General features: G+C 43.7%; 1 protein-coding gene across 1 annotated transcript in view; it reads left to right on the top strand.

Moving 5' to 3' along the window:
• Positions 1 to 377: 377 nt before the first annotated feature.
• The window catches only part of NIPAL1 (NIPA like domain containing 1), a 36,452-nt gene continuing 17,625 nt past the window's right edge, over positions 378 to 19,204 (top strand). The window contains exon 1 of the mRNA XM_077279810.1: positions 378 to 510. Coding sequence (XP_077135925.1) covers positions 453 to 510 — 58 coding nt within the window. The 5' untranslated portion in view covers positions 378 to 452. The remainder of the gene's footprint in view (positions 511 to 19,204) is intronic.

The following is a 19,204-nucleotide window of genomic DNA, read 5'->3' as shown; positions in this document are numbered from 1 at the left end:
GCGCTAGTTTGCTGAGTGACAGGTGTCGGAGTCTCAGGCAAAATCAAACAGATTTGGAAACATTTATGACTCTATGGCAGTTGCGTCAAGTCCTAGGTCACAACGCAACACCATAGCAGATCATTAGACGTCACCGTGCTTCTCTAGACTGAACGCTGTGGGTGATTCTAGGTTTCTGAGTGGGATCACTACCGATGGTCTCATGTTTAGACACGAAATGTGTCTCCTGAGCAAAAGAATGAAAGCAATGCAAAGCCTTGTAATAGTGAGGAGGAAATCTAGGCTGAGGAGATCCTGAGCCTCTGTGATGGGTGTGAACCTCACTGAGTCACACAATGTAGGGGAGGCTGGCAGGAGGCAGGACCAGGGCTGACAGCACTGTAGTGACAGCAGTGCCAGGGGACAGGGACTCTGGAGGGGACAGCGCAGGGGAATCATTCCTGGATTGAAGAATGGGAGAGTCAGCGCCAGCTTTGATAGATGTACCTGCAGGAACCGTGTGTGACACAGGTGAGTGCGGCTCCATTGCCTCTTCTATGTGGGACTCCCTCGGAGCGGACCGCCACCTGCTGCTGTGTATATCATGTAAAGAATGAGGTGTCTATGTGACAGTCAGTGTATGCTGGGAGTTGTAGCCCGCACTCCTCCTGTGACTGGTGAACTGTGTGTTACTTTGTGATGTCTTTATCATCTGTACATGGCCGCGCTTAATTGTAAAGTGCTGTGGAATATGTTGGCGCTATAGAAATACCATTATTGTTATTACATTAGCCACACAGTGCAGTCTGTCTAGTTTTTGCTCAACCATAACCCCCAGTCGGTGTAACTGTCTTTCTCTGCTGGGAGTTGTGATGATCCCACGAAGAACTATATGATTGGTTTTCATGCTGCCTAATGTACATAGAAGAGGAGATCCGACAGATTGATCACATCTGGCACATATTCCGCTGTTTCCTTTTAAAACCTCCTCATTGGTGGCATATTTTAAAGTAGTATTTTTCACCTAAAAGATAAACCACGTTAATAAAGTATTAAATATGGCACATTTTACTACTCAACAAAATAATGATTTTTTTTCAAGATCCTTTAGAAAAGCATAATTTGCGTCACCAAAATGACGGTGCATGTACTGCCCAAATTCTGGCCCAACTATGATAGTAAATATGCCCCAATATGTCCATTTATGCCATCGACGTGTGAAGGTTTCTCCGCAGCCGAGTGCAGCCCGTGGTTTTTATAGATTTGGTTGAACTCTCACACTGTCTTTCAGTGCACTGTAGGTGTTATATCGACTCTATGAGATTTAAAGGGGTTGTCCTGTGAAAATGAGTTACCATTAGGGATGAGCGGACCCGTGGAAGTTTGGGTTCTGGTACACCACCCGAACTTTAGTCCAAAGTTTGATTCGGGTACCAGAATTGTATCTGAACTTGAACCAGAATCTAAATCCCATTGAAAACAATCAAGACCCAAACATTAGCTCTAGAAAAAAATAACTCCGAGTCCTCTACAATGGACTTTCAGGAAAAGTCCATATTCTGCACAATTTTCCAAACCTAAACCACTTCAAGAAATGCTTTTATTTTAGAGAATGTTTTGGATGCATTTCTTTTTTCTTACCCAAAGAGGTTTTGAAGTGGTTTTGGTAGAGGTTTTTTTTTTTATTCTTGCAGCGTTGTGTTTTTTATTTTTTATTTTTATTGTAATATAAAATAATGGAAGCCTCGTGAACAATGGACCGGTCACTTCTTACAGTCACTTCATGGCTTTCAAAGCTTGAAGAGTTAAAAAAGAAGTTGCTTTGATATTGCAATGCTTATGTGCAATTCTTTGTCATGTTTACTGAGGGTTATTTCAGGCAGGATCCAGGCGGAATCTGCCGGACACAAACATTGTGTGCACAGAACCTCAGAGCGACTGCTGCAGTAGATACGGTGACAATAGTCTTTCACCATGCAAATTTTCTCTTTCATGTCCCTTTTCCTTTATTTTACTATCTTCTTGAGAGCTATACATCCTGTCATACTCCAAGTGGAGCGATGGAGCGATGGAAAAAAACATTTAGGCTAAGTGCACACGTCGCAGAATTTCCGCGGCAATTCTGCAACTCCTGCTGCGGGTATATCACATGCGGAATTGGCATGCATATTCCTGCTAAAAACTAGCATTTTGCAAGCATAATTAGCTTGCAGAATGCTAGCGTTTTCCAAGCGATCTGTAGCATCGCTTGGAAAACTGACTGACAGGTTGGTCACACTTGTCAAACATAGTGTTTGACAAGTGTGACCAACTTTTTACTATTGATCCTGCGTCTGCAGCATTAATAGTAAAAAGATATGTTAAAAATAATTTAAAAAAAAATGGTTATTCTCACCTTCCGAAGGCAGCCGATCTCCTCAGCGGCTTCCGTTCCTATAGATGTTTTGTGTGCACAGGACCTGCGATGACGTCACGGTCACGTGACCGTGACGTCATCGCGGTCATGTGACCGCGACGTCATCGCAGGTCCTTCGCAGACAGCATCCATGGGAACGGAAGCGGCAGCGTGCACCGCTGAGAGGCGGGAAGACTCCGGGGGCCATCAGAAGGTGAGTATATCACTATTTTTTATTTTAATTCTTTTTTTTTTAACAATTACCGTATATGGTGCCCAGTCCGTGGAGGAAAGTCTCCTCTCCTCCACCCTGGGTACCAACCGCACATAATCTGCTTACTTCCCGCATGGTGGGCATAGCCACATGCGGGAAGTAAGCAGATCAATGCATTCCTAGGTGTGCGGAATCCCTGCGATTCCGCAAATTTAATGAACATGCTGCGTTTTTTTCTGGAATGCGATTCCGCTCTGGAAAAAAACGCAGCATGTGCACAAAAAATGTGGATTGCATTCTATTAAATAGGATGCTTAATGTGAGCTTTTTTTTCGCGGTTTTATAGCGTTTTTATAGCGAAAAACCGCGCAAAAAATCTGCTACGTGTGCACACAGCCTTACAGATTTTTTTTAAGGCAAGAATGGAAAAAAAATGTTGTCTGTGTAAGGTGACAATTTTAAGTCCTGTCAATGTGCTGGTGACAGATCCTGCACAGTTGTCAGTGTCGGATTGGGGTGCCAAGGGCCCAACAGTAACCAACACCAGGGCCCCACTTTTCAGCTACATGTAAATGTGACATTATCCTCAATCACAAATGTATATAACAATGAACTGGGTAGATTGTTATATGAATAAGATGCCGCCTCTGTCTGTACATAGTGATTCATGTATATATTGCCAAGTGCTGCTCATATAAGAGGGTGGGGTCCCGCTCTTGCACTGCGGCCCACCAGAGGATTCTCCTGTTCTCCTGTGGGCCAGTCCAAACCTGGTTGTTGGATGTCCTATGAAGATCACACGGATGCTTTTTCTTGTGCAATCTTGTGCTGTCTGTCCTTTACAATTTTATGGGTTGGAGAAACATGAGGAAATCACTTATGAAATAATCATTGAAATACATGTGGTTGTGTCCTGAGGAAGAAGTCATCTGAACTTCAAAACGCGTCAAATAAAACCACTATCTTTTATTTCCAATACATCTGATCCTACGTCTTATTCAGCTGGCAGATTTCATCCACAAATCTCCAATTTCCTTGTACATGAAATAATCATTAAAATGTTATACAAAAACTGATGATCAGTTTGTTCTGTCACGTGCGAGAAAAATCACTGCTGTCTGACTGAGACTAAAGGGCATCTTTTTGGCATCCTTCTAACCTAAATGTGTCAGAATTGCACAGTATCATGGGGCTTAAACAGCTACTATAATTATCAATACAATTTTGGCCTCATTCAGACATAAGTGATTTTTCTTGTCCACAAAAAATTATAAAAGTATCATCGGTATTTTTAATATGATTTTCATCAGTGTTTGCTCGGTGGGTCAGATTTTACCATCAGTGTTTCATCAGTGATTTTCACATATGAAAAAAATCAATAAAACATTCCAAAACTTCTCTTATCCATTACAAAATTAGGCCTCATTCAGAAGTCCGATTTTCACGTAGGAGTATTATCTGTGTTTGACAATGATAGCACCTGTACCAGTCGTAGTCTATGGGGTCATTCACATGCACATGATTTTTTGCAGACCGAAACATCGTAGAGACATTTCCGATTTTGATCCAAGGGTCAGATCAAAATCGACAATGCAAGTCAATGGGTCCGTGAAAAAATCGGACTGCACTCAGATGACATCCGGGTTCGTTCCGATTTTCACGGCCTATCAGAAAGGAGAAGGTGGAGACATTTTTTTTTCTCTCTCTGCATATGGAAAAAGACAAATGACACACTGATCAGAATAATGGACCCATTTTTCTCTTAGCTGGAAAAAATTGGACGCGTCAATGAGCCCTTAATCACGGACTGTACACGGATTACATAGATGTCATGATTCCCACAGACCCATAGATCGGGTTTTTTATACACAGAATAAGTCAAAGTCAGGGATTTGCACGGCCACCATAAACCACTCGTGCTACGTTCATTACCCTACCGTCCTGCTATGTCAGTGACGTGTGACTGGTGTGAATAGTGTTCTTATGTTGCCGTGTAATACTCTGATTCACACTTAGTGCTGTGGTTTGTTTGTGTTGGGAAATGCAGGTAGCGGCTGACTTGTAGCTATGGGATGGCGTGACTGCGTGGTCACAAAGGTGAGTGATAAATCTGTACATGTGATTTCCATGGTGGTGACGAAATATCCTGTGCTGTACATAGTGTGTGGTTACACATGATCTCATGAGGTGAGTCAGGTATGGCTGACAAGGAGGAGCCGGGCAAGATGCATAATGAAACTGTGACATCAATCTGCCTGCACCCGTGTGTCATATGTACACAGCGAGGCTCGATACTGCGGAGCCATGGCGAGTGGTGGGGGCAGGTCACGCTGTACCTGGAGTGTGTGCGCACATCGCTTTCTCCACAAGGTCTGCACAGAGCTTAGTTCCTATGACATGAAAGCTGAGCCCGTCATCCTAAGTAATGCCTAAGGTCTTAGTGACATACCGGAATCCATGAGCCTATAGTTATCCCCGCCGTGTCCTGGGGCACAGACCTCGCTGTACCCTACCCAATCAGCGAAAGTCACAAAACAGACACAGAAATGTGTATGTGGAAAGAAGCCGTCTCCAAACAGATGGCACAACGCCAAAACACGACATCAGAGGAGGTTCGACCTCGCGGACCCCAGTAATAAACTTAAAGAGAACCTGGGACCACAATGTCTTGTGGCTCTAGAAGTAAAGAAAAGAATAATAAAAATGAAACCTGTTTTGTAGTAATAGAAGGCTGAGAAATCATGCTTTGCAGCCACATGCAAATTAGCCTGGAAGTGCATTCGGGGTGTGTCCATGCACAGCGACAAGCCCCCATTTTTTACTAATTTACATGTAGCCTAAAAATTGAATTTCTTGACTACAGCATGTCAGATTAGTACAAAACTGGTAACATTTTTATTGTTTTTCTTTCCCTAAACCAATAATACCATTAGTTTAACCATTAAAGTTATCCTGGCATGTTTCCTATAACAAAGTGACATTATTGCTGCTAAAGCACCATTGCATCGTGGGATTTTTACCTGATCCAGGTGACATGACCAACCTTGCCTATTACCACTGCCTATTTACTTTTAATATATGTATATATATATATATACACACTATATATATATTTATTTTTTAGGCTATATGGACAAAAGCATTGAATTCAGGTTTTTCATTCAATTTTCCCCCGGTGTGTTAGGGTATGTTTCCACGGTCAGGATACGGCAGCGCTTTGGACGCAGCACATGTCCACTTCATCCAAAGCGCTGCCAGCTTTTGAATGCCGGTGATTCCGCATGTGTTCATTGAACCGTGCTGAATCACCGCGTCCTATAAATTGGATGGTGATATTTATCTTGCGGAGACAGAGCGTCTCCGCAATATAATTTGACATGCTGCGGTCTGGAAAGACGCGCCGCATGTCCGTCTCCGCAGGTAAACCTCCGCAGGAAATCCCATCCACTATGCTGTAACATCTGGCCTCTGCGGAATGGACGCTGTGGACGTACGGCACAGCAGAGCAGTCTGCCGCTACACATATCTGTAGAAGAATGGGTTGATCTAAAGAGATCACTGATACCAGCATGGTCCTGTAATTGAACATCACCATTGTAACACATCATTTGATGACATTTTTAACTTCCTAAATAATCCACAAATAACTATGGGTGATACAGAAAAGTGAAAGCATTTGCAAACCACAGCAACTCAGCCACAAAGTGGAGACCTTGTAAAGTCACAGAGTGGGTGATTGTGTGCTGTGGAGCAGAGGGCATAAAAGTCGCAAGCTCCTCTAGCATTAACAACAGCACAAAAATTATGTGCCAGGAGCTTCATATCATGGGTCCAAGGCCATGTCCAAGCTGCATGCAAGCCTTACATCACCAAGCACAAGGCTAACTGTTGGAGTGCTGGAGTGGTGTAAAGTCGCCACTGGACTCTGGAGCAGAGGAAACATGTTGTAGCTGCAAACATTTTATAGCAGCAAAAGGGGGGAACAACTTCATCTGTGTGTGCATAATGAAGAGAATCCAGAGTTTTTACGTATAAAAAATATATTTTTATTATTTCATATAATTTAATAAGTTTTTCATTATAACAAGTATAAAGACAATTTTGTCAATATGGACAATAAGATGATCCCATTCAGGTGAGAAATAAACGCTGTAAAAAACGCTGCTGCACAGGACTGACTATGTGCTGGAATTCTAATTTTCTTTACTGACTGCCCAAGATAAATAAATAAAAAATAAATAATAAATAAAAAATAAAGTGCAATTGGATACAATTTTAATATAAATGACAATACCCTATTAATGTCAATATTTGTTGCGCAATTACGTTTCTATAAATCAAAGACAGCGGGTGTCACATATATACGAAACGATCCAAAGCTGGGCACTGGTGGTATAAAGATGCAGACTCCTAGTATAAATAAGTATAGGATGCGCTATTGCGCAGATTCCACAAGTCCATAGGTGTCACACCTTGTTAGAAGAAAGACCGCACATGAATCATATAACGAATTATAAAGGTTATTTACCCATAGTAAGTAGATGTCAGTCCTGCGAGCGTTTGTTGTCCCGACGCGCGTTTCGCGAGAAAAGACTCTCGCTTCCTTCCTTGAGGAAGCGAGAGTCTTTTCTCGCGAAACGCGCGTCGGGACAACAAACGCTCGCAGGACTGACATCTACTTACTATGGGTAAATAACCTTTATAATTCGTTATATGATTCATGTGCGGTCTTTCTTCTAACAAGGTGTGACACCTATGGACTTGTGGAATCTGCGCAATAGCGCGTCCTATACTTATTTATACTAGGAGTCTGCATCTTTATACCACCAGTGCCCAGCTTTGGATCGTTTCGTATATATGTGACACCCGCTGTCTTTGATTTATAGAAACGTAATTGCGCAACAAATATTGACATTAATAGGGTATTGTCATTTATATTAAAATTGTATCCAATTGCACTTTATTTTTTATTTATTATTTATTTTTTATTTATTTATCTTGGGCAGTCAGTAAAGAAAATTAGAATTCCAGCACATAGTCAGTCCTGTGCAGCAGCGTTTTTTACAGCGTTTATTTCTCACCTGAATGGGATCATCTTATTGTCCATATTGACAAAATTGTCTTTATTATTATTATTATTATTATTTATTGTTATAGCGCCATTTATTCCATGGCGCTTTACAAGTGAGGAGGGGTATACATAATAAAAACAAGTACAATAATCTTGAACAATACAAGTCATAACTGGTACAGGAGGAGTGAGGACCCTGCCCGCGAGGGCTCACAATCTACAAGGGATGGGTGAGAATACAGTAGGTGAGGATAGAGCTGATCGTGCAGCGGTTGGTTGATCGGTGGTTACTGCAGGTTGTAGGCTTGTCGGAAGAGGTGGGTCTTCAGATTCTTTTTGAAGGTTTCGATGGTGGGCGAGAGTCTGATGTGTTGTGGTAGAGGGTTCCAGAGTAGGGGTGATACGCGAGAGAAATCTTGTATACGATTGTGGGAAGAGGAGATAAGAGGGGAGTAGAGAAGGAGATCTTGTGAGGATCGGAGGTTGCGTGTAGGAAAGTACCGGGAGATGAGGTCACAGATGTAAGGAGGAGACAGGTTGTGGATGGCTTTGTACGTCATGGTTAGGGTTTTGTACTGGAGTCTCTGGGCAATGGGGAGCCAGTGAAGGGATTGACAGAGGGGAGAGGCCGGAGAATAGCGGGGGGACAGGTGGATTAGTCGGGCAGCAGAGTTTAGAATAGATTGGAGGGGTGCGAGAGTGTTTGAGGGGAGGCCACAGAGCAGGAGGTTGCAGTAGTCAAGACGAGAGATGATGAGGGCATGGACTAGGGTTTTTGCAGATTCTTGGTTGAGGAATGAACGGATTCATGCAATATTTTTGAGTTGAAGTCGGCAGGAAGTGGAAAGGGCTTGGATGTGTGGTTTGAAGGAGAGATCAGCGTCAAGGATAACCCCGAGGCAGCGAGCTTGTGGGACTGGGGAGAGTGGGCAGCCATTTACTGTAATGGATAGGTTCGTTGGGGGGGTCACGTGAGATGGGGGAAAGATGATGAATTCTGTTTTGTCCATGTTAAGTTTCAGAAATTTAGCGGAGAAGAAGGATGAAATAGTGGACAGACATTGAGGGATTCTGGTTAGTAGGGAGGTGATATCTGGTCCAGAGATGTAGATCTGTGTGTCATCAGCATAGAGGTGATACTGAAAGCCATGAGATTCTATGAGCTGTCCCAGGCCAAAGGTGTAAATGGAGAAGAGCAGGGGCCCAAGGACTGAACCTTGTGGGACTCCGACAGATAGGGGGCGAGGTGAGGAGGTGGTGTGTGAGTGGGAGACGCTGAATGTCCGGTCTGTTAGGTATGATGAGATCCAGGATAGGGCCAAGTCTGTGATGCCAAGGGATGAGAGGGTCTGTAATAATAGGGAATGGTCCACTGTGTCAAAGGCAGCCGACAGGTCGAGGAGGAGGAGAACAGAGTAGTGTCGCTTGCTCTTGGCGGTTAAAAGGTCAGTGGTGACCTTAGTTAGGGCAGTTTCAGTGGAATGGTGTGGCCGGAAGCCAGATTGTAAGCGGTCAAAGAGGGAGCAAGAAGAGAGATGGGAGGACAGTTCAAGGTAGACGTGTTGTTCCAGTAGTTTTGAGGCATAGGGGAGAAGTGATATAGGGCGATAGCTAGATACAGAGGATGGGTCAAGAGAGGGCTTTTTGAGGATAGGTGTGATGGAGGCATGTTTAAAGCTTGAGGGGAAAACACCATTTGTTAGTGATAGGTTGAAGAGATGGGTTAGGGTTGGGATGAAGATTGTGGTGAGGTTTGGGATGAGGTGGGTTGGGAGCGGGTCAAGTGCACAGGTGGTGAGATGCGATCTTGAGAGTAGAGTGGCGAGTTGATCTTCTGTAATGGTGGAGTAGTTGGTTTTGGAGGTGGAGGGTAGGGAAGTTGGGAGGAAGGGCTCTGGGGCTTGTTGACCAAAACTGTCTCTGATGTTATCAATCTTCTGCTTGAAGAATGAGGCAAAGTCTTCAGCAGAGATAAGTGAGGAGGGAGGAGGTGCTGGGGGACGGAGGAGAGAATTGAAGGTGTTGAATAACTGTTTAGGGTTGTGAGATAGCGAGGATATGAGAGATGAGAAGTAGGTTTGTTTAGCTGTGGCGAGTGCGGTCTTGAAAGTAGTGAGGGACTGTTTGAATGCGATTAAGTGGTCGTTGGAGTGGGATCTTTTCCATCTGCGCTCAGCAGCCCTGGAAGCTCGCCTCAGTTCTTTGGTCAGGCTGGTGTGCCAGGGCTGTCTGTTGATTTTGCGAGCTTTGGTATGTGTAAGTGGGGCAGCAGATTCCAAAGCTACAGCTATTGTGGTGTTATATAGAGCGGCAGCGTCATCCGCATTGTGTACGGAAATTATGTCTGTGAGAGGGAGGAGGGATTCAGAGAATGAATGTAGGTCAAGATGTTTAAGATTTCTGCGAGGGTGTGAAAGTTTGTGGGGTGGGGACTCTAGACATGGAGTGGAGAGAGATGAGAATGTGAGAAGGTTGTGGTCAGAGAGAGGAAGAGGCGAGTTAGAGAGGTTAGATAGGGAGCAGAGGCGGGTGAAGATGAGGTCCAGTGTGTGACCATCTTTGTGAGTGGCTGCAGAAGACCATTGAGTGAGGCCGAAGGAGGAAGAGAGAGATAGAAGTTTAGTGGCAGCTGAGAGGGAAGTGTCAATGGGTATGTTGAAATCGCCCATGATGATAGTGGGGATGTCCGCAGAAAGGAAATGAGGTAGCCAGGTGGTGAAGTGGTCAAAGAAGGTGGTGGCTGGCCCTGGGGGGCGGTAAATGACAGCCAGTTGGAGGTTGGAGGGGGAGTAGATGCGCACAGAGTGCACCTCAAAGGAAGGGAGGGTAACAGAGGGTGGCAGTGGGATTGGGGTGAAGGAGCAGTTATCTGACAGGAGAAAACCAACTCCTCCACCATGCTTGCTGCTGGGGCGGGGTGTGTGAGAAAGGTGGAAGCCACCATAAGAGAGTGCAGCAGGGGAGGCCGTGTCAGAAGGGGTGAGCCAGGTTTCGGTGATGGCGAGGAAGGAAAGTTTGGTAGTAACAAAAAGATCATGGATGTAGGAAAGCTTGTTACAGACAGAGCGAGCGTTCCACAGAGCTCCTGTTAGTGGGACTGGGGAAGCGGGGGCTGGGCGAATGGGTATAAGGTTAGAGAGGTTACGGAAGTTTGTGATGGAGCGTGGATGGGAGGTAGAAATGACTGTGGGAATATGGTGAGGAGGACCAGGATTTGGAGAGATATCACCAGCAGTGAGAAGGAGCAGAGATAGTGTTAGCAGGTGGGAGCAGGAGAGAGCGTGAGGGGGCTGCCTGTGCTTTGAGACAGAGGATTGTATGTTAAGGAACAGTTCTGAGGAGGAGGTGAGATGGATGGGGAGGATTGAAGAGGAGATGAACAGTTCCTTACTTGGTGTGGGGATTGGGGGAGGTTGTAGAAAGTGAAAGATTATAGGGGTAAAAGTGACAACAAACAGAAACATTGTTTACAGTGACTGGCCAGTTACCTTCAGTTACCTTCAGTTCCAATTCAGGTTTTAATTCTAATGTAATCCACACTTTTAGAACACACTTCTAGAAATCACACGGCAGACTGAAGTCTAGCAGACTTGTGCTATGCAATATATGGAAAACTAAGTGCGGTCAGGTGTGGAGCAGAGAGGAGTGGTCTCTGCTCATCTTGGTCAGAGAATTAAGGGTCGACCAGATGCATACAATCAAGACTAAGTAAACAAGGTCATAAATATCACACAGTAAGTTGGGGGTTAGCTGAAAGGCATACCATCACAATGCTAGGAGCAGAGGAAAGTCTTTATACTTGTTATAATGAAAAACTTATTAAATTATATGAAATAATAAAAATATATTTTTTATACGTAAAAACTCTGGATTCTCTTCATTATTTATAATTAAGTCGAGTTTAGTATATTTACCTATAGGTGTACTGCTGGTGTTTTTGTATATTCATCTGTGTGTGCGCTGTGGGGATTCACTGGTTTCTGAGCCAGGACCGGAGGGTACATATGTGTTATACATACTCCCGGCTAGTGGGCACAGCCTCGCTCCATACATGTGCATAGGGCGAGGCCGCGCCCCGTCTAGTGATGTGGCTGTCCAGTGTGCATGGCTGACTAGAGGGCAAGACTTCGCTCCATTAAAGTGTATGGAGCGAGGTCGCGCCCACTGGACGAGCTCTAGAGTATGTATAACCCATACCTACCCTCCTGCCCTGATTCAGAAACCCGCAAATCCTTTCACTGCACAGTGTGGTCTCTGTCACTGTGCACATCGTGCAATGCAGGGACACAGCAGTGTCCACCCCAGCCCCTGAAACAAGTAATACAGATCACGCTACGTTTCAAGGAGGCGGCAGGCTCTGTGACAGTGACCGTAGCCTCTGCTCGCCGCTCTGATGACGCTTCGCTTGAGTATCCTAGGATGCACTGGGGCTCTCAAACAAATCTTCCTCCGACAGTAAGTAAAAAAATAGGGAACAGTAGGGAATTATTAAAGCAAATATGTTAGAAAATGGCTTAGATTATGAATAGGGATATAGATAAAATTTTATTTCGCCTTCGGACTACCCCTTTAAGGTAATCCGTTACGAAAACATTACCTTTTAAGCTGAAACATCGCAAAGTTTCAGAAAAAAACAAATGGTTTTAAAAAGAATCGGCATAAGAGTCCTGTGAGCAGCTTGATTAACAGGTTTCTTTCTTTTTGCACAAGGAGAATTTTTATTTTATTTTCTGAGGACGATCTGTACATTGCTATCAAGATCCTTCACGCTGAATAATCAGAGCGTCATCTGTGACATGGCGTACGCGGACTGGACCTGCAGCTTCTTCAGCTGGCGATGTGCTGGTCGGCTCCTCTTCTCAGATCAGGAGCTGGCTAAGATGCCAACACACAGCATTATGGGAAATGTAGTCCGGAAACAGCTGGACCAAAAGTGTAGGTGGTAAATAGATGCTGAAAAATCCCTATTAAATTTAACAAAATAAGAAATAATGTATTTGGGTGTGTTTAATGGAACCTGCAATGAATGGTTTTTCGGTTTTTGAAATATTAAGTGTTAGAAAACCATTTTAATGCAATTTTGGACGATTAGCGTAAAATATTCTTCTGTGGAGTGACCCTTCCTGCTTCTGGTCGACTCCTCCGGACTGCAGCCTCTCCATGGAAGCAATCTAGTGGACCCTGTTGTAAGACCCATTCTCTGTTCTGGGTTCTAATGGTGAAGGTTGGGGTTACTCTGGAATCTGCCAGACGGAGTGGCTTGTGCCAAGACTTGTCCGAGGTAGCCTCGCAATATACACTCACTGGCCACTTTATTAGGTACACCTGTCCAACTTCTTGTTAACACTTAATTTCTAATCAGCCAATCACATGGCGGCAACTCAGTGCATTTAGGCATGTAGACATGGTCAAGACAATCTCCTGCAGTTCAAACCGAGCATCAGTATGGGGAAGAAAGGTGATTTGAGTGCCTTTGAACGTGGCATGGTTGTTGGTGCCAGAAGGGCTGGTCTGAGTATTTCAGAAACTGCTGATCTACTGGGATTTTCACGCACAACCATCTCTAGGGTTTACAGAGAATGGTCCGAAAAAGAAAAAAAATCCAGTGAGCGGCAGTTCTGTGGGCGGAAATGCCTTGTTGATGCCAGAGGTCAGAGGAGAATGGGCAGACTGGTTCGAGCTGATAGAAAGGCAACAGTGACTCAAATCGCCACCCGTTACACCCAAGGTAGGCCTAAGAGCATCTCTGAACGCACAGTGCGTCGAACTTTGAGGCAGATGGGCTACAGCAGCAGAAGACCACACCGGGTACCACTCCTTTCAGCTAAGAACAGGAAACTGAGGCTACAATTTGTACAAGCTCATCGAAATTGGACAGTAGAAGATTGGAAAAACGTTGCTTGGTCTGATGAGTCTCGATTTCTGCTGCGACATTCGGATGGTAGGGTCAGAATTTGGCGTAAACAACATGAAAGCATGGATCCATCCTGCCTTGTATGGAGCATCTTTGGGATGTGCAGCCGACAAATCTGCGGCAACTGTGTGATGCCATCATGTCAATATGGACCAAAATCTCTGAGGAATGCTTCCAGCACCTTGTTGAATCTATGCCACGAAGAATTGAGGCAGTTCTGAAGGCAAAAGGGGGTCCAACCCGTTACTAGCATGGTGTACCTAATAAAGTGGCCGGTGAGTGTATGTATCATATGTATATAAACCCTCTTCTCATGTACAGCACCTTGGAATCAATGGTGCTTTAAAAATAAATAATAATAATCTTTCAATTTGCATAGTTTTCCTTTGCTCTCTGCAGCGCAGGTCTTGTTTACACAGGACAATGTGCTGCCGAGAATGATGATTTTTTTTTTTTGAGCAAGCAAAAAAATAATTCCACTCAACAAACAAGGGTTTTTCTCTATGAGTTGCCTGTTTACACTGGAAAACGAGCATTTCTAGAAATTCCTGATAATCATGAAGTGGAAATGCTTCCTTAATGAGCTCATCTAAAGTCAGTTTAAGTACATTAGCAATGACTAAGATCCTAATAATGCAAATAATTCAATTATAATGTATATTAAAAGTGTACATACCATTGGTAGACACTTCTGTCATCCTCAGGATGTTTGCTTTGTTTGTCAGAGGTATGTGTTGGAAGGATTTCCGGATGTATACCTTGGACGGAAGCGTATGGTGGCACTGTATATGTTACATATAGGCTTCCATTTGAGAAATAAAATAATGCATCTTTTCTCCTTTGTTTACTGAGTACTTCTGTATAGACTTTTGTGGTTGATTAAAGACATATAACCTAAACAAGTACATCTACAGTATAAGATAATCTTACACTAGACAGCTCCTAGAACCAGAGGTTGGGCTCGGCCACGTGAGCGGTACATGTATGGCTGACGGTCAGATGAACAGCATCGCTACATCCGTCAGGGCTTGGATTTGTATTGATGGCCAAGACAACCATTGTTTCCAATAAACAGCACTCAGATGACTCCTGGACGCTTTTTATTTTTTCGCGGATCCATTCACTTGAATGAACACGTTTGTTCACCAAATCAAGGGTAAACATGCCCTACTTCTTTTTTACAGTCGAAAAAAAAAGACTTGTGAACAGCACTATAGACTATAATGGGTATATACTGTATTCAATAAAACCTCATTTGTGAAAAAAGACATCTGATTGGGGCCCTATTGTAGAAGATCTAAGAGTAGATTCTTTTTAAAACAGTGATTTTTTTTCCACACAGTTTCCCACAGATTTCACCAGTGGGTAATATCCTTATCCAGTCCAGAAGATATATCGGATTTAAATATCAGAAACATTCTCCGATTTGTGCTAATTTTTCTGCAGCCTGTAAATAAAAATTCTGTAAAATCCCATTCACGTGTTTTGTATTGTTCTTTTCTGCACATTTTTGTTCTAGGATCAATTTATAAAATGTGTAATAGATAAATCATGTGTGGACTTTAGGTGTATGTCGTGTTGAGGCTTGTTCAAGAGGCATCCCTCTAAAGGATTTACGGTCATTTCTATTACATTCAAGAGGAAAGAGGAATTGATATTCAGGATCAACATATCAAAACAAGAACCAAAGAATGTTGAGGGAACTACTGAGACTGGAAACTGGAAGAACTGGCCAAGCTAGATCACATTGTTGTGACTGATCTATTATCTCGCATCCTATTTATTTTGTGTTTGGGACACTCTGGGGCCTTGTCTGACAAGGAGACATGACTTCGGTGAAAAGGCGATGGTCTCATAAAAAAGTAGACTTGGCTTAATCTGCAACACCAAAAGTCAAAAAAATGGACCAAACTTTGACAAAAATTTCAGGCACTAAATTAGCCATTTAAAAACATACTGGCCGGAACTGAGCCCCGCATGGCGTGGACGGAAGTCAGCATGACAATGGGTTGGAGGGGGTGGGGACATCAAATTAGTAGGATGGTACTGTGTGGGGTCTTTCATATGGCCAGGTCAGGGGTGGCACCCTCTCAGTTCCCGCTCCTGTGGTCAAGAATTGTCCCTCCTGCCCTTTATGGTCCTAGGGTAAGTTTTTGGGTGGATTTTTTGGGGCAATTTTTCAGGTCATGGTGATTCTTTGACGATTGGGGGGGTCCTTGAAGTTGGTTAAAAATTGGTCTGGGGGATCCATTGGGATATGGATTCCTCAATTTGGAATTAAAATATTGTTCTGGATGTGGTGAATTTTTGGGGGGAGTTGCGGCAAGGGATTGTCGGATCCCCAGGAAGTTAAGTGAACAAAGGAACCCTTGTGGTTATGGTGCTCCTGAGCCAGTGGGGTAACGGCTGGGAGTAATTTATGGTATATTTTATGTTCACATTTTTATGTTTGGTAATCATCAGATTTTGGGAGCTTCAAGGACCCCTCCCAGCGTGTTATAAATTATTTTGTGCTTTTTACCATTGTATGTTTGTTTAAATAAAGGCTGCTGTGGCCATAAGAAGTTATGATGTCCATGTTTTATTTGATGGGGTATTAAGTGGGTGGAGTTATAGTTAGACGGGTTAAAATAAGACGGGCTATCTCACTCATCGACAGTACCAGTGTCCTGGCCGGCGGCTCTCCCAACCCAAGCATGACAGCTCCATGTATTTCTATGCAGCTGTCACATTTGGGTCGTGAGAGCTGCCAACCAGTCCGTGCACTGCGTTCCGATCTCGTTCTGATTTATACAGTTGTCTGACTGGGCCCTAAACATGCACCAAATTTATCGAATCACTTAAAGAAGTCATACCATTATGTTTTTCTCCCTAAACCTGTGTATAAGTGTATGTAGTGTAATTTTGGTCATACACAGGAGGTAGCTGTCATTCTACAGGCAGTTATCACATAATCACTCTTCTTGGTGGAGCGTTCAAGTGTTCTAAATATGCAGAGTGGAGAGAATGCTCAGCAGGTTATCTACACTGAAAATAAAAAGGGTCAGAGGTATAAATTCTGATTGCCCGATCCTTCACTCCTGTGACATTATCTATCAGGTTAGAAAAAACTTTGGCTGGCTTTAGCTGACTTTCATCAAACCATCATCAGGTGGTGAATTGGTATTCCTAAAATTATCTGGTGTGGACATCTTTTAGCTAATGTGCATGTGGGGCTTTGGTTAAATCTTTATTTGATTATTTGATTTGATGGTATATTTTCTCAGAATTGGGTTAGTTATGCAAGTCACACACTGATAAAACTCTGATCAGCGTTTGATCAGAATGTGAGCATCGTATGATTCAATTCTGTCGGATGACAGAAGATGGAGAAACAAATTTCTCCATTCTGTCAGTTGGTGGAAATCATTCGCGTGCAGTCTGATGTTTTCCATGGACTCATTCACTTGCATGGCCAAGTCGGACATGCAATTTTTTTTTCTGATGTTTTGTTCCCGGACCAAAAATAGTACATGGTATAGTATAATATATATAATATGATATATATCTACTATATAATTGTCTAAGGGTCACTTCTGTCTGTCTTTCTGTCTGTCTGTCTGTAACGGAAATCCCAAGTCGCTGATTGGTCACGGCAAAACAGCCACGACTAATCAGCGATGGGCACAGTCCAGCAGCAAAATGGCCGCTCCTTACTCCCCGCAGTCAGTGCCTGCTCCATACGCCCCTCCAGTCACCACTCACACAGGGTTAATGGCAGCGTTAACGGACCCCGTTATGTCGCGGTGTAACGCACTCCGTTAACGCTGCTATTAACCCTGTGTGACCAACTTTTTACTATTGATGCTGCCTATGCAGCATCAATAGTAAAAAGATCTAATGTTAAAAATAACAAATAGTTATATACTCACCGTCCGTCGGCCCCTCGGATCCAGAACCGGCCTTTCCCGCTCCTCGCGACGTTCCGGTGACCGCTCCATGCATTGCAATCTCGCGAGATGATGACGTAGCGGTCTCGCAAGACCGCTACGTCATCATCTCGTGAGACCGCAATGCACCGCGAGGAGCGGGCGAGGAGCATCGGTAAACGCTTCGCCTGGATCTGGGTGCCAACAGAAGGTGAGTATATAACTATTTTTTATTTTAATTCTTTTTTGTTTAAAGGGATATGGTGCCCACATTGCTATATACTACGTGGGCTGTGCAATATACTACGTGGGCTGTGCAATATACTACTTGGGCTGTGCTATATACTACGTGGGCTGTGCAATATACTACGTGGCTGTGCAATATACTACGTGGGCTGTGCAATATACGTGGGCTGTGCTATATACTGCGTGGGCTGTGCAATATACTATGAGGCTGTGCAATATACTACGTGGGCTGTGCTATATACTCCGTGGGCTGTGCTATATACTTCGTGGCTGTGCTATATACTACGTGGCTGTGCTATGTACTACGTGGCTGTGCTATATACTACAAGGCTGTGCTATATACTACGTGGCTGTGCAATATATTACGTGGGCTGTGCAATATACTACATGGCTGTGCAATATACTACATGGCTGTGTAATATACTACGTGGGCTGTGCAATATACTACATGGGCTGTGCAATATACTACATGGCTGTGCAATATACTACGTGGGCTGTGCTATATACTACATGGGCTGTGCAATATACTACATGGCTGTGCAATATACTACGTGGGCTGTGCTATATACTATGTGGGCTGTGCTATATACTATGTGGGCTGTGCTATATACTACGTGAGCTGTGCTATATACTACGTGGGCTGTGCAATATACTATGGGGCTGTGCAATATACTACGTGGCTGTGCTATATACTACGTGGGCTGTGCCATATACTACGTGGCTGTGTTATACACTATATGGGCTGTTATATACTACGTGGGCTGTGCTATATACTACGTGGGCTGTGTTATACACTACGTGGGCTGTTATATACTACGTGGGCTGTGATATATACTATGTGGGCTGTGTTATACACTATGTGGGCTGTGTTATATACTGCGTGCGTGGGCTGTTATATACTACGTGAGCTGTGTTATATGCTATGTGGGCTGTTATACACTCCGTGGGCTGTGCTATATACTCTGTGGGCTGTGTTATATACTCCGTGGGCTGTTATATACTACGTGGCTGTGCTATATACTACATGGCTGTGCTATGTACTACGTGGCTGTGCTATTTACTATGTGGGCTGTTATATACTACGTGTCTGTGCTATTTACTACGTGGCTGTGCTATATACTATGTGGCCGGCCACGAACAATCAGCGACAGGCGCAGTTCGGCCCGTGAATTGGCGCGGGATTTGAACCACGCTTTGCTAATTGGTCGCGGCCGGCCGAATCCTGTGTATTCAATGTATTATTCTAAAATCTTCATAAATAAACTACATACATATTCTAGAATACCTGATGCGTTAGAATCGGGCTACCATCTAGTATATATATTTTAGTATATCGTCTGCACCTGCCCTTGTACTAAAACGTCATGATAACAGCTCAGATAACAGTTGTCATCCAACATTTTCCAGCATGACAACATTCATAAACAATCTTCCATGCTAAGTGTATGCATGTAATATAGCAACATCCATGCATTTT

The sequence above is a fragment of the Ranitomeya variabilis genome, chromosome 1, assembly GCF_051348905.1.
Source record: "Ranitomeya variabilis isolate aRanVar5 chromosome 1, aRanVar5.hap1, whole genome shotgun sequence".
Classification (NCBI taxonomy): domain Eukaryota; kingdom Metazoa; phylum Chordata; class Amphibia; order Anura; family Dendrobatidae; genus Ranitomeya; species Ranitomeya variabilis.
This window is presented reverse-complemented; position numbering and strand designations above follow the sequence as displayed.